The sequence below is a fragment of the Protopterus annectens genome, chromosome 10.part0, assembly GCF_019279795.1.
Source record: "Protopterus annectens isolate FY-2018-M chromosome 10.part0, PAN1.0, whole genome shotgun sequence".
In the NCBI taxonomy this organism is placed as follows: Eukaryota; Metazoa; Chordata; order Ceratodontiformes; family Protopteridae; genus Protopterus; species Protopterus annectens.
The window spans coordinates 1,399,553,052-1,399,568,135 of NC_056744.1; the positions used below are offsets into that span (position 1 = coordinate 1,399,553,052).

The following is a 15,084-nucleotide window of genomic DNA, read 5'->3' on the forward strand; positions in this document are numbered from 1 at the left end:
TTCATTTGTACAGTAGAAGTCTATGGGAATGACTAGAAACTTGATAGTTAAAAGAGGTTTGTGAAAGGAAGTACAAGTAATAGCAAATCATCCAAAGTCTCACTGTGTACTTTCTCCAAGTCTTTTGAGTTTCACTGACGTGAATGGACCGCATTCCTAAATTATTTATTTTTCATTTGTGTACCTGGATAGTCCGACTGGGTGCAAGCGTGTTTCAGCGGAGGCTCAGGGAGAAAAGCTCCAGAGGTATACATAACGTATACATATATATTTAGATCACAAGTACATGAAAAATCACTAGAACATAAAATATATACTAACTTAATGTGGCAAGGCATGAAAAATACATTTACATAGCATGCATAACTAGAACAAAAATGTAAACTAACGTAATTGTGATAAGCCCTGTTTACAAAGTATGCTTTTTTTTTATTTCATGGCAGTTGTTTTGCAGGTAATTAGTGTTTTATGGCAGAGTGTTATCATTTTGTGATATTTACAATAGAAATCTTGGTAGATAAATCTGAAGGTGTTAGATAGTGGTAATAGGTTAAGCTCTGCTAGTTGCATTAGTAAAGATAAAGAAGGGGAGAAACAGAAGATTTGGGGTGGGGATATGTGTTTAGATATGTTAGCTCTGTTAGTTGTAATTGAGAGAGGGGAAAAGAGAAGATTTGAAGTCTGGGAATAGCTTGGTATAGTGGTGGGGATTCTCAATTGGTAAATATTCCCATAAGGAATCCATGTAGGGAAGGCTGGGTGCCATTAGCCTGGGCTATGTAAAACAAAGTATTTATTTATTTTATTTGAAATTTGTTTGCCTGGAAAGTGCAACTGCACCATAAAGAACCCATTTTCAGTGGAGGCCCTGGGAGAAAATCTCCACAAAACAAAACAGTTTATATATTAAATTAAACAAAAAGATAATTGTAGTAGTGTAGACATAAGCATTCACTTAACAGTAGCTAAAAAATTCACTTTAACGGTATCATAAATATAACAAAATGATTACATACATAGTATAGTTACAGTATTTTACATTTAGAGACTATGCTACTCATGGCATAATGTACTGGAGTAATCATAAGGAAATTTTGAAGTAGTAGAGAAGGTAATTTAAGAGGAAAAAGGAAGGGGTGTAGTAGTAGGAACATGGAAGAAGAGAGGTAGAAAAAGAGAAAATAGCATATTAAATAAGGCAGATAGAGTTAAGAGTATGATGGAGGATGAGAGAGGAAGAGTAAGACTGAGAAGTAATGTCGTTAAAGCAGAGTTAATAGTAGGAGTGGAGGGAGGTGGAAGTGTGATGAAGCAGTTTGTGTTATCAGCCTGTGGTTGAGCAAGAGCATACCCAGGATTTAGCAAGGTGTTCCTTAAGTGCAAGCTTGAAGAATGTGTGACTGTAGTTGGATCTTAAAGATAAGGAAGGGTGTTTCAGATTTTAGCTATGGAGAAGGAGTTTATGTTTTTTTCCGACTGATTTCAGTGGACGATGCTCTTGTAAAACCTGTTTATTTTCTGACCTAAGAGATCTGTTTGGTATGTAGGTGTAGAAGAATGTATTTAAGGCTGTGCAGGCCATGGGTGTATGAAAGATTTTATGTTTTGTGTTGAGCTGGATAAAGGTAAGGTAAAGTGGAAGTTCAAGCCAGTTGAGACTGTGTAGGGCTATGCAGTGATGAGAGGAGTATTTTTAATTGGTGGCAGGTTATTGAGAACTGGGGCTCCTCCTAAAAGAGAGAGGGTAAGAGGTAGGTAGTGGCTAGTGTGCGTTTGGTGCAAGTGTCCAGGAAATGTTTGTGCCTGTAGAGAGTTACAAGTTTCTGGTTTGTTTTCTTAATGTTATTATGTATATGTAGGTGAAATTTGAGGTGTTCGTCAAAGGTGACGCCTACTAGTTTTGTGTAGGAGACATGTTCAGTTATGATATTGTTCTGTGAAAGAGTAGTAAAATGGCTTTTCTTTAGAGAGTATGTTTTGGGAGTGAAGAGTATAAGTTTAGTTTTGGTGGGGTTAAGGAATAGATGATTATTAGAAACCCATTTCTCAATGGATGTAAAAGCAGTTTGGGTAATTTGTTAGAGATGTGGTATAGAATCAGATGAACAGTTGACTGTGGAGTCATGAGCATATTGTATTAATGTACTCTGTTGGGAGGTGGTATATAGGTAGTTAGTAAAAATGTTAAATAAGAGAGGGCCAAGGATAGACCCTTGAAGAGCTCCAGTTGAGGTGTGTTGAAAAGCAGAGAGGGAGTCTAGCCATCTAACTGCCTGCCGTCTGTTGGAGAGATGACTATTGAAGCAGCAAGTGGTGGAAGAGGATAATACAAGGTTTTTGAGCTTTTGTACAAGTAGGTGATGAGGATCCTTGAAGTAGCCTTCAGGGGATGGGGTATAAGCCTCCCAGCAGGGAGTAAAAAATGTCGCTAGTAATACCCCTTTGGAAGCAGTGCTGTGGTGGTACTGCAGTGTAACAGATCTTTTGAAATTTGGTGCACCCGAGAGTGCTCTTATTGGACTCGGATTACTGTTTCCAAACAGCAAACTCAGAACCAAACCCACACTACTCAGCTGTAGAAAGAACTCTCAGAATTGCCCACGCCAACCCTTGATCGGAAAACATGGATTCTGCCCAAAAAAACTAATTCATCACACAAAGACAAAGACAAGAAAGATGCAGTCAGAATCTCATAGGACGTCCATCATGTTTATTCGAGCAATCAAAGCGCAGTTCCAGATATACAAATTACTGTCTTCAACGATATCTTCAGTACAGTAGGTGATGGGAAACGGTGTCAAATATCTAAGATAGGTTAAGGAACAGAGAGGAAACATGTTTTCCTGAGTCACAAGCTTTATTTACTGTGTCAGTGAAGGATAATAAAGCTGTATTAGAACTGCATCCTGGTCTAAAGCCATGCTGTGTAGAAGAGAGTAGTTGACTGTTAAGGAGGTAGTGGAGTAGTTGTGAGTGGATGCATTTTTCAAGGAGTTTAGAGGGTGGTGAAAGTATGGCAATGGGTCGATAGCTGGACAATTCAATGGAGTTGCAGCCTTTGTGTAATGGCATAATAAAAGATTTTTTCCAGAGAGTTGGGATGTAAGATTCTAAAATAGATCTGTTCATGAGGATAGATATAGGATATGCAGCGGCATCAGCTGCCACCTTAAGATATTTTACAGGAAGTTAATCAGGAGAGTTAGTGCAGGCTCTGAGTTTGAGGAGGAGCTTCTTGCTTATGTTACTGAGAAAAGGCTGTAGTGAGATATTAGGTGAGCTTGTGGTAGCAGTGGAGTGGAAGTATGATTAAAGTTCATGAAATTAGTAGTGTTTCAATGTTTGGTGTTAGCCAAAAGTGCTCTTCATAGCACCCGCAGTGTGCCCAGAGTTGACTGCATATTATATGTGCAATATAATATTATTGGGGGAGGAAAAAGATGTAGTCCTTTATACAATTTCTACTTTAGATGACTTATGTATGGCATCTTATAGTATGAGCAAGATGGCTGATTTGGTAAGGAGAAGTTATCAATAGACAAAGCTATTAGGAATGGATGCCATTAAGAATAAATCAAAATACAAGTAGGTTGTAAAAAAGGTGTAATACTAGAAATTGTTTCTGCACTCTAATAATGGCATACAATGACATGTAGGCTTGACAGAGATGTAGCAGTAATAAAAAAAATGGAAAGCAGTGCTACAAGAAATAAAAAACAGAAGTAAAGAACTAGAATGACACAGAAAAAAAGACGTGGTTATTAAGAACTGGTTACCGGAATTTAATGTGAGCTGTTTTCGAGTACTGCCTACTAAATGTGAAAAGCATTTCAGTAAGTATTTTATACTTATTAATCTGTAGTAACGATGTAATTCTGTATGAGGCAGTAGGATATGTACTATTCCAAGAATAATGTGTGGCTTCAGAAGTGATATTGACCACAGTAAACTTAGTAGTATTCTTTGCAGTCTTATTTTATACCGTTGAATATAGAGAATAATTATCAGGTGTCTGATTATGACCATTTCATAGTTTATGGAGCAAGGTGATTGCACTCAGATATCCAGGAAAAGACAAATTGGTTGAGCACTACTACAGTGCAAGACCGAATCTTACCAAATGTTAAGCAGCCCCTACTTAACTTGTTAAATTCAGGTCTTGTGCTAGACAGTCATATTTGCCAGTACTGACTAGTAAACAACAATGACAATTTCTTTCTCCCTGCTGTCTGTGTTGGTAATGGGTCCCTGAATTGCTAGAATAACAGGATTTAAGTTCTGCATTTTCTGATGGCTATGAAGTCTGAAACTGAAATGTATGTCATTGTTTAAATGCTTCAGTCCTCAGTGATTTGTCAGAAAACCACAGATTTTTGAGGAACAGACCAAAAATATGAAGCAAAATCTGGACACCATCCAGAGAGATTGCCTATTTTGCTTTTTCACAATTTTTCTAACTTTTTAGCTTCCCCCATAGTTTTAAAAATTCCTAATTGGCCAAGATTCTACTGTAATAAGTCTGGATGATGTAGTTGAATTAAGCTGGGAATCTATGGGCCTAGCTGAGGGTCTTGGCAAGGAAACCAAAGTACATGGAGAAAACTAGCACTAAGATGGGGAACGCATACAGATCCCACACAGAAGGAATCACTGCTAAAATGCAACCAGCAAACTAAGATCTGTGAGATGTCAACACTATATGATGTGACTCTGCTAGTGATGAGCTGCTATCACATGCATCCTGCCTAGACTGCAACAGGCAGCCACTTATTGAGTACAATGCTGATGTCTGACTGCAATGGAAAGTAAAAAAATATGATCAAATTGCTCCTTTTAGGTACATTGCAACCACTTTTCCCTACACACTCAGTCATTTTCATCATTTCATCATAGATAATCTCTGTATTCATTAATTTCATATACTTTATTGAATGTATATATCTCAGATATCTGATTGTCTTAAAAATAGCCAAAATAAAGTATTCCAGCTAGATTCACACAAATGCGCACTACATCTGCAAAGCCAGAATAATGTCTGCTTAACCTGAATGAATTACAACAGTGTTAATCACTTTTAGCCGTAGACAACAACTGTACCCAGCAATTAAAGCCATCTGTATTGCCTGTGTATATTTCCTTTATCTACTTAGACTTTACATGGCATAATTTTTTGAAGGCTGTTAAGTGTGAAAATAAAGTGTCTGTCATCATTATTGTGGACTATAATCCTTATTGATTTTTCACGAAAACCACAAACTTTATGAGGAAAAAATCATAGTATGATACAAAAAATGAAAGAAATTCTGCTAAATCAGGGAGAGTTGAGAATATCTGTAGTCCCCTCCCCAGAACGCAAGATCCAGATATGACCATCAATTAGAATGACTTGCATAACTGTGACTGTATATCTTAGATGTTTGGTTGTGATCAAATAAATGAATAAATACATAAATGGCATGCAAGAATTTATCTTATTGTCAGAATACAGTGTGCAACCCAGTGGAAACCCCTCCCCAAATATCTGTCAACATCTTAGCCAATGAATCAGGGTAAGTAATGTCTTTCGGCTTTTCCCGGTTAGGGGTCATAACAGCAGAACACCGGCCCACTAATGATTGGCAGTGGATTTTTACAGTGCCGAGGTGCCAGCCCGATGGCCAACTTTCAAAGAAGGCACACCCATTCACGTACGCACCTACCTGCATGCCTTTAAACATCACTTGACCGTGGGGAGTACATTTAGACTCCACATAGAAGGCGCTGCAGCCGAGATTCGAATGGGAGAACCTCTTGCTGTGAGATGACAATGCTAACCGCTGCACTACCGCAAATTGAAAAAAATATGGGGGACACAGGACCAAAATTGGGGCAAATATTATTTTTATATACTTAGAAAGCTGCTAGAAAGCTTTGCATTAACACACATTTTGTCAGAAGCATGTTAAGTCTGAAACTCAAAGGCATGTCATCATTGTTCAATGACTGCATTCCTCATTAAGTTGCTAGAACACCCCACATTTTACAAGAAAAAATATCAAATTTATGAGGAGAAATTAAGAATAGATGTGAGCTTCAGTTACCCCCCCCCCCCACACACACACACACACTTTAACCACATGCCTTCCTTCATTGTGGTAGTAGCAGGCCTGTAAAAAAAAAAAAAAACTTGCTGCCACACTTGTGCCTTTGCACTTGCATGCTAACTACTTTCTTCACTTTTAGTCTCAGGCTGTCTCAGTCATCTGAGGCAGCCTCAGCCAATAGGAAAAGCTCCTCATTGCTTCCTGCAACATCTCATTGAGATGCTCAACATTTCTGACCACCTCAAGCTCTGATGATTGGTGTTGAAAGCCTTGGTAGTTTTGAAAACAGCCCAGCTAGCTGATTAACATGATATTTGTTTTTTTTTTTTGTTTGTTTTTTCAGATCTCCGAAAGAGCATGCCTAGAGTTCTGAGGACCTATAACAAAACTGAAAGTTGGATAGTTCATTATTGTTTTTAATTTAAGAATAGTAACTGACTTTCTGAGTTTAACAGAATCCTTTTTTTTTTTAATTGTGGTTGCACACCCCAGCAGCCCAGCTGCTAGTATCACAGGCCACCCTCAGTTGAAACTTGTTTTTAAATAGTACTGTGTATTTACAGTGTAGCCATGGTGGTGTAGCGGTAGCGTTGTCGCCTCACAGCGAGAGGTTCTCCCGTTCGATTCTTGGCTGGAGCACCTTCTGTGTGGAGTCTGCATGTCCTCCCCATGGTCGAGTGGCATTCGAAAGACATGCGTGAATGGGCATGCCTTCGTTGAAGGTTGGGCGTCGAACTGGCACCTCGGCACCGTAAAAATCTACTGCCAATCATTAGCGGACCGGAGTTCCACTGTGGCGACCCCTCACTGGGAAAAGCCGGAAGAAGAAGAACGGTATATTTACAGTGAAGAAACTTATCGGTAGCATAAATCATTTAGAAGGAAAGAAAATAAGGAATATATGGTAAGGGTAAGTGAAGACTACAATTACTGGGTACCCTTCATAGATATATTAAAAAGAAGTGATGTGATATAGGCAAAGCCAGCATTATAGAAGCATGTAGAATAGTGGTCTCATGATGTATTTTGATGGCAACAGGATTGGCAGTTGAGTATCATTTCCCGAATGTGAGAACTGGTAAATAGTACGGATAAAGTCAAAACGTCTGTCACTGGATGGAATACTAAGCAAGTAGGCATAAAACAGGAGAAGAGGAAACTGCTGGACCGCTGCAGGTCATCTTAGACAAAGTAATTGTCCAAAGTATGCATTTTGTTATTTAACTAAAGCTCTGTTATTTTGAAATTCTATAGTCACGGTAAAGGAACAGAAGAGAACTGCAGCTAGTCTGTGGCAGCATACCTCTTGAATCTATGTTGTTCTAGATGCAAACCCTGTAGCTCTGAAGCTAGTTAAATGTATTGGTACTGTAAGTTAATTATTTATTCAAAATTATCCCCTCAACTTGTCCCTCTTCTCCTAGATAATACATCTGCTAATAATTCAAATATTTTAAGATCCTGAAATTAATAATCTATTACATAATTCAGGTTTAGGATTCATTTTTTGAATTAGTTTCATTACATGAAAACTATGTCCTTTAAACAAGAATTACCAAGACATTTTATGTCTACCACATAAGAGGTTCATCTCTCTGTAGTGCCAAGGTGGAGGAATCTAATATATATGCTGGAAATTTTTAATGGTAGTAGAGTACAAGCTCAGCTGAATTGTTTGAAAACTGTAAATTCCTTTTCTTTTAGCTTTCCTAACAAATGTACTGCTAGGAGTCCAGGACTGTGTAGATTATTGAAGAAACATTCTTATGGCATGTGAATTTACTTTCATCCAAACTGCACAATTTTTTTTGTAAGAGGGCAGAGGGCCCATTATTCAATCTTTTATCTGCTGTCATGAAAAAATATTAAAACTCTTTTAAGTCAACCAAATGTTTCTAAAACTGATTGAATTCACCTTTTGAACTCTTAGCATTCTTACTATGAAATCTGAAAATTTGTTTCAGGTAAAGAAGAAGAACCTCAGACAGTCACACCCCTGAATGATCCAGGTAACCTTTCTGCTGTAATAATTTTGTGGTTTGGTCATTTTTTTTTTTTACATAATGCAATTAATTAAGCTGTCTAGATTGGTCTAACTAGATTAGTGGTTAGAAATTAACTGAGTTGGAAGCCTTTTGGTTCCACCATATTTAGGTAACGATTCTCCATTTATAGCATATGTACTTAAGTCTGTCATATCATAATGTTTTTAATTACACATCAGAGTTTTATGAAACACTTAATTATGCGTTGTGTAGGGCAACAATGTTTGTAAAGGATTTTAGTTTTGCAGTAAGTTAAGATAATGCCTAGCTGTCACATATGGGTCAATAAAGTGATCATTTGTTTGCCATTACGTGATTTTATTCATCTCTGGACAATGTCTTCATACAAAGTGGCAAAGAATGATAGGACTCAAACAGATTTGGTTTGGCTGCTTACATTGTTGTTACTTGAACTAGGGTTGGATGTATTACCAAACTATTTTTTTTTTGTTATTGTGTGAAGTGATGTGGTGTTATATAACCTCCTTGTACTCAGTCTACCCAACGTAGAGAGAGTAATATCCCCTTTGATGTTCATCGTGTTTCACTGCTGCAGTCATTACACTTGGGTTATCCTGCCATCAGGCGGTCCCGCAGTCGGCCAGAGTTCCAAAGTCTTGGTCCGGCGTTGGTTGCTGTCGCTTCTTCCCTGACGTCAGTGCGCAAGGGGTATACAAGATGCAGCCGACACCATTTTCTTCAGTCTTTCTTGCCCTGCGGTGCCTGAAGCAAAAGCAGTTCGCAAGTGCCGGTCGGCCGACTCCTGAGATTTCAAATTCGATTTCAGATCTGAAGTCTTCAATAAAGCTAAGTGCCCTGTTGGGAAAACTTTTTCTTGCCTCAGACCGATGTCAGTAAAAGTTAATAATTGTATTTCTTGTGGGAAGCAAATACCTCATAAGGATTTTCATTCTTACTGTATTCCATGCCTAGGCCCAGATCACGACGTCACTAGTTGTCGGTTTTGTGCTAGATTTAACAAACGCACTATTAAACGTCTGTTTGATTTTGCATGCCATTATTTTGGCCGAATGTTTAATTATACCATGCCGTCAGAGCAACCGACCGGAATTCACAAAAAACGCAAAGATAAGGATAAGGACAGGCATCCGAGGCCCAAAACTGATGAAGCCTCTTCTAGGCCAGTTGCCAGTTCGCCGGTTCTCAGTGAGGTGCTTTCGCAGCCCCTGACACCCCTACCTCAGAGCCGCAGGCCGCAACCGACTCCCACATGGAGTTGCCTAGGCCTCTGGATACTCAAGGTGTTGGGCCTACGGAGACTAACCCTTCAGATGGGTCCGGAGCCACTGAGCAGACTTCGGCTTCTGAGGGTGTTTTCAGACCTATACAACTTACCATTGCATCTACAGCCAAGTCTAAAGCAACTTTAAAGACAAAGAAGCAAGTACAGCATTCACCTGGACAGGCCTCCATGCCTAAAAAGAAGATGCTCAAAATGGCCGAAGACTTAATTACTCTGATCAGGGGTACCCATCCCCCTCCAGATAAAAGGCCTAGGCAGGATACAGACTATGATTCCTCTGACCAGATTTCTGTATATTCTGACTCCTCTTCAGACCAGGGATATTCCTTACCCCCCTATGAAGACTCTGATGCTGAAGAATCTATTCCTTCAGCCTCTCCTCCTGAGGATTACTCTTTTGGGGAAACTTTACACACCATGAGGGAGCATTTCCACTGGGAGGGCCAGGATTACTCAGAGTCCAAGAAAAGGCTCAGAGACTTTCTTTTATTACCTCAGCACAGGCCCCTTGCTATTCTACCAGTGTTGGATATTGTGGACGATGTGTTCTCTGAATCAAGTTTAAATCCAGATTCTTTACCCCCTGCTCCAGTCAAGCCAGACAGGTACTACAGAGTCCCTGACTCACACACATTTCTTTATAAAAACCCTGCTGCTGCCCCAGAAACTATTTCCCAGGGTCCTAAAGGGATGAAGGCCTCCACAGCTAAAAATCCAGTTCCCTCGTACAGGGATTCCAGAGCATTAGACAGATGGGGGAAGAAAGTTTACACCTCTGCAACTTTAGCAGTGAGGGCTTTAAACTGCCAGTTTCACATGCTTAAATATCAACAATATTTGCTGTCTCAGTTAAAACAGAAAATGAGTACAAGTGCAGAACAACCTGATTTTAAGGAAATGCAGGATTTATTGCATGCAGCTGAACAAGTGGGAAAACATACTTTGCAATGTGGTTTTGATTCATTAGAAGCTTCTTGTAGAGCAGCAGTTACAGGATCTGTGATTCAAAGGCATGCTTGGTTAAAGGAACAAACCTTACCAGATCATGTCAAGGCGAAATTATTACATGCTCCTTTACTGCAATATATTTTATTTGGTGTTAAAGCAGAGGAGGTATTAAAGAAAATGGAGGATAAGGCAAAATCTATGCAAACAGTAAAGGATTTCTTACAGGTACAGCCACCAAGATTTAGCAGAAATTGGCCTACTAAAAATTGGTCCTTTCCAGTGTCAGACAGGCCACAAAGAGGCAGATATAGACACCAAAGAGGCAGATCTCAGCCCCAAGGATCTTACAAACCACAACAGTGGGGTGCTTCAACACCCAAAGGAGGTGAGGACAAGTCACAACCTTTCAGGAAACAATCTCAATGACTTTCCCCTTCCAATGCCAAACTCTACCCTGTTGGCAGCTCCCTTAGGGGGGAAACTAGCACTTTTTTCACAAAACTGGCAAACAATCACCTAGGACAAATGGATGCTGAATATTGTGTCGCAAGGTTACAGGTTCCACTTTCACACTTTCCCAAGGCTAAAAGAAATGCCAGACCTGCCACAAAATCAATGGGCAGAGGCACAAAAACAAATTACAGCCCTCATGGACATTTATTTTATTTTATTTATTTAACATTTGTTAACCGGGCTAGTCTGACTGGAGGCATCTCCATTTTCAGCAGAGGCCCGGGGAGAAAAGCTCCACAAGGTACAAACAGATTATAACATAAAAATGATAAGAACAAAGTTTGATTGGATGAACAAGTATAATGCAACAAATAGGATTAAATCCTGGTTTAGTAATACATATATATAACAATTTAGGTCATATAAGAAAGAAAAACATGATAAATAAGAAAAGAAAATAGGAAATACCAAATTAATTTTTTTTTTTTTTTTTTTTTTTTTATTCTAACATCAATATTTGTAGATTATAAGAAACAACATAATAGTGAGCAGGTAATGAGTAGAGGAAGACAGCAGGAGAGAGATTGCTGTGGTCATGGTTAGTCAGGATTGAGACATGGGCACAACCAGTGTTTTTTGAGGTGTATTTTAAGTTTTTGTTTAAAGAGAATAGGAGATATGATGGAAGTGAGTTCAGTAGGAAGCTGATTCCAAGACTTACCAATGGTGTTGGAGTAAAGGGAGTCACCGGCAGAGTTATTAGATTTACATATAGTTACTAGAAGTTTGTTAGAGGAGCGAAGGGAATTGAGGTTCGTATAAGGGGTAAAGAGATTAGAGAGGATAGGTGTATTGTTAGGTTGGTAGAATATCCTATGGACAAAGGTAAGTTGAGAGAGTAATAGCATGTTGTGTAATTCGAGCCAGTGAAGTTGCTGTAGGTTCAGACAGTGGTGAGTTCTAAATTTATTTCCGGTAACAAATCTAGCAATGTTATTAAGAGTGTTAGCCAATTTAGAGAGAATGTTTTTCTTTAGGTTAGTGTAAATAGGTGAAGCATAGAGGAGAGTAGAAATAAGATGAGAGTGGGCGAGTGTAGTTTTGGCATTGGAAGTTAAGAATGTTTTAATTCTGTAGAGGGAGCCCAGTTTTCTATTAACAGTTTTAATGGTATTGTTAATATGAGTATCAAAAGTAAGGCTGTTGTCTATTGTGACACCTAGCAGCTTAGTGGTAGAATCAGGGGATATAAGGGTGCCATTGCTAGATGAGATAGAGAATTCTAGTGGGGGGGACCTAGAAGTGGGCTTAAATAGGAGGAGTTTGGTTTTTTTAGCATTCAAGAGTAAACAGCGTTTTAAGAACCATGCCTCAACTGTGTTGAAGACATTTTGAGTAAGGGTTTGTAACTCAGAGGTAGTTTTAGCGGAGCAGATAAGTGTGGAGTCATCATCATATTGGATGCATGTGGCTTGGGGTATAGCCACTTGAAGGTCGTTTATGAATAAAGAGAAAAGAAGAGGACCTAGAATAGAGCCCTGGGGAACACCAAGTGAGACTGGTAGCAGAGATGAGAGTTTGTTACCCCAGAGGACAGCCTGCTTTCTATTGCTGAGGTATGAGGCAAACCAGTGTATAGCCTTGGGTTCTAGAGAGATAGATTCCAGGATTTGTAAGAGCAGGGGGTGGTTGACCATATCAAAGGCTTTAGCTAGGTCTATGAAGAGTGCTGAAGATAGGTTGTTATTATTGCGCTTTTTATTGATAAAATCAGTGAATGAAAGGAGGGCAGTGGTAGTACTGTGAAAAGGCCTAAAACCATGTTGGCAGTTGGACAGAATATTATGTTTAGTTAGGTGACCCATTAGTTGATAGTGTATGCATTTTTTCAAATTCTTTGCTATTGGTGACAAGAGAGCTATGGGCCTATAATTAGAGTACTCATTGGAGTTACCACCTTTATGTAAGGGAATGATGTATGAGATTTTCCAGATATCAGGAATGGTTTCTTCGCTAATAGTTCTGTTTATCAGGATGGATACTGGGTAGGCTATTTCGATTGCTGCTTTTTGAAGGTATTCGGCAGGAAGTTGGTCGGCAGAGGGGGTACATGGTTTAAGTTTTTGGATACATTTTTGGATAAAGGAGGTAGAGATGGATTGTAGTTTAAAGGTGGGGAGATTAGCAGAAGTGAGATCAGGGATGGATGAGTTATCAAAGGAAAGATGAGAGGCAAGAGAGTTAATGGTTTCAGTAAAGAAGGAGTTAAAGGTGTTGGCAGTTTCTAGGGTTGAATGTTTTTCTGACCCAGAGGGGGAGGGAGTAGTAGTAGTCTGACCAGGGTGAAGAAGTTTATTTAAGGTTGCCCAAAATCTTTGTGGTTTATTAGTATTCATTTGCTGGAGATTACTGTAATAGTTTCTTTTGTCAGAGATTATGGCTTTTTTGGTACTATTTCTTAATTGTCTAAAGATCAGTTGATCAGAAGGAGATTTGCTCGATCTCCATTTTGTCCAAGATTTGTTTCTAAGTAACATTTTTTGTCTTGTTTCTTTAGTTAGCCAGGGGGCTGGTTTAGTTTTGACTCTGATGGTTCGTTTTGGTGCATGATTGTCAAGGATTGTTAAGAATTTGGAATTGAAATATTCTACAGCATCTGCAAGTGGGAGAGTTTTTAGAGGGTTCCAGTTGCAGGCATTTAGTTCAGATAAGAAGAGGAGAAGGCTAAAGTGTTTATTACATCATGAGGTCTTAAAGGCTGGGGTGTTAGTGGTAATAGTCTTTTGTCTTATGATATAAGTTAAATAGTGGTCACTAATGTTATCTGGTAAAGTACCTGCAAGGTAAGATTGTTGTTGTTTGTTAATTAGAATCCAGTCTAATATACTTTCTTTGTTGTTAGGTTTATTGATCCTAGTAGTGGTGTTAATTATTTGTGAGTAGCCATGCAGATTAATATGGGTGGCGGGGTTATTTGAGTTAACTAAGGACCAATCAAGGTTTAGGTCTCCTAGTATGATAGTTTCTTGAGGGTAATTTGAAGACGTCCAACTAAGGATGTTTTCAACTATAGTAGGGTTATTTCCGGGGGGTAGGTAGATACAGATTATGAAGATTGATTTATTTGGGTTAATTTGCAATTTAGCAGAAAGAAGTTCAGCCTTGGTATTTTCTTGTGGTTCATAGGGAACTAAGAATAAGTGTAGTTTAGTCTTAAATAGCAGTGCTACACCCCCACCCTTGTGAGTATTTCGATCCTGTCTCACAATATTGTAACCTGGGGGAATGATTTCATTGTCTTTAGTACAGGGTTTTAACCAGGTTTCTGTCAGACAGAGAATATCAAAGGAGTGAAGAGAGGACATGAGAGCTATTCAAAAAGTACCACAGCAGGAACAAGGACAAGGTTTTTACTCAAGACTCTTCCTGGTCCCCAGAAAGGACAAAGCCTGGAGACCCATTGTAGACCTTTCCACTCTAAATACTTACCTGGATGTTCTGAAATTCAAAATGTTGACACTACAGCAGCTCCTTCACATGTTGGGCAAGAAAGCGCTTGGCTTGTTACTTTGGACCTCAAAGAGGCATACCTGCATGTCCCTATCAGACAAAATTGCAGAAGATACCTCAGATTCATAGCTGGTTTAATGCACTACCAATTCTTTGCACTGCCCTTTGGCTTATCTACTGCGCCCAGGGTCTTCACAAAGTGCCTGGCACCAGTAATTGCATTTTGCAGACAAAAAGGAATTCAAATATATCCATACCTGGACGACTGCCTGATTCAAGCAGAGAGCAAGGGCATTCTTCTAACGCATCTGGCTTTTGTAAAAAAGTTATTAAGTTGCCTAGGGTACACAGTAAACGAAAAGAAATCAAAACTAGTGCCCTCACGAGATAATATTCCTGGGTGCCAGCTTAAATACAGTGGCCCAGATGGCTTATCTCACGACAGACAAACAAGGACAACTGACTCAGTATTTTCAATTGATGGCAACAAAGTCCCAACTCCCTGCAAGAAAAATTCTGCAGGCCTTTGGATTCATGGCATCCTGCATACTTCTAATTCCATATGCCAGACTGCATATGAGGAAATTACAATGGTACCTAAAAAGTGTTTGGACTCAACACTCTCACAGCTTGGATACGGTAATACCACTAATTCCCTGCCTGCAACAGGAGTTTCGATGGTGGGCACAGGCATGTCACCTCAACAAGGGTCAGCCTTTCACTCTACCCACAGCCAGGCAGACTTTAACAACAGATGCTTCGGATTACGCCTGGGGAGCAC

At 39.3% G+C, this 15,084-nt stretch overlaps 1 protein-coding gene across 1 annotated transcript in view; it reads left to right on the plus strand.

The window, feature by feature from the left end:
• DNAI3 (dynein axonemal intermediate chain 3) overlaps positions 1-15,084 on the plus strand; it is a 1,549,065-nt gene that overhangs the window by 302,139 nt on the left and 1,231,842 nt on the right. Inside the window, exon 3 of the mRNA XM_044086876.1 lies at positions 8,048-8,092. Within this exon, the coding sequence (XP_043942811.1) occupies positions 8,048-8,092 (45 nt within the window). The remainder of the gene's footprint in view (positions 1-8,047; positions 8,093-15,084) is intronic.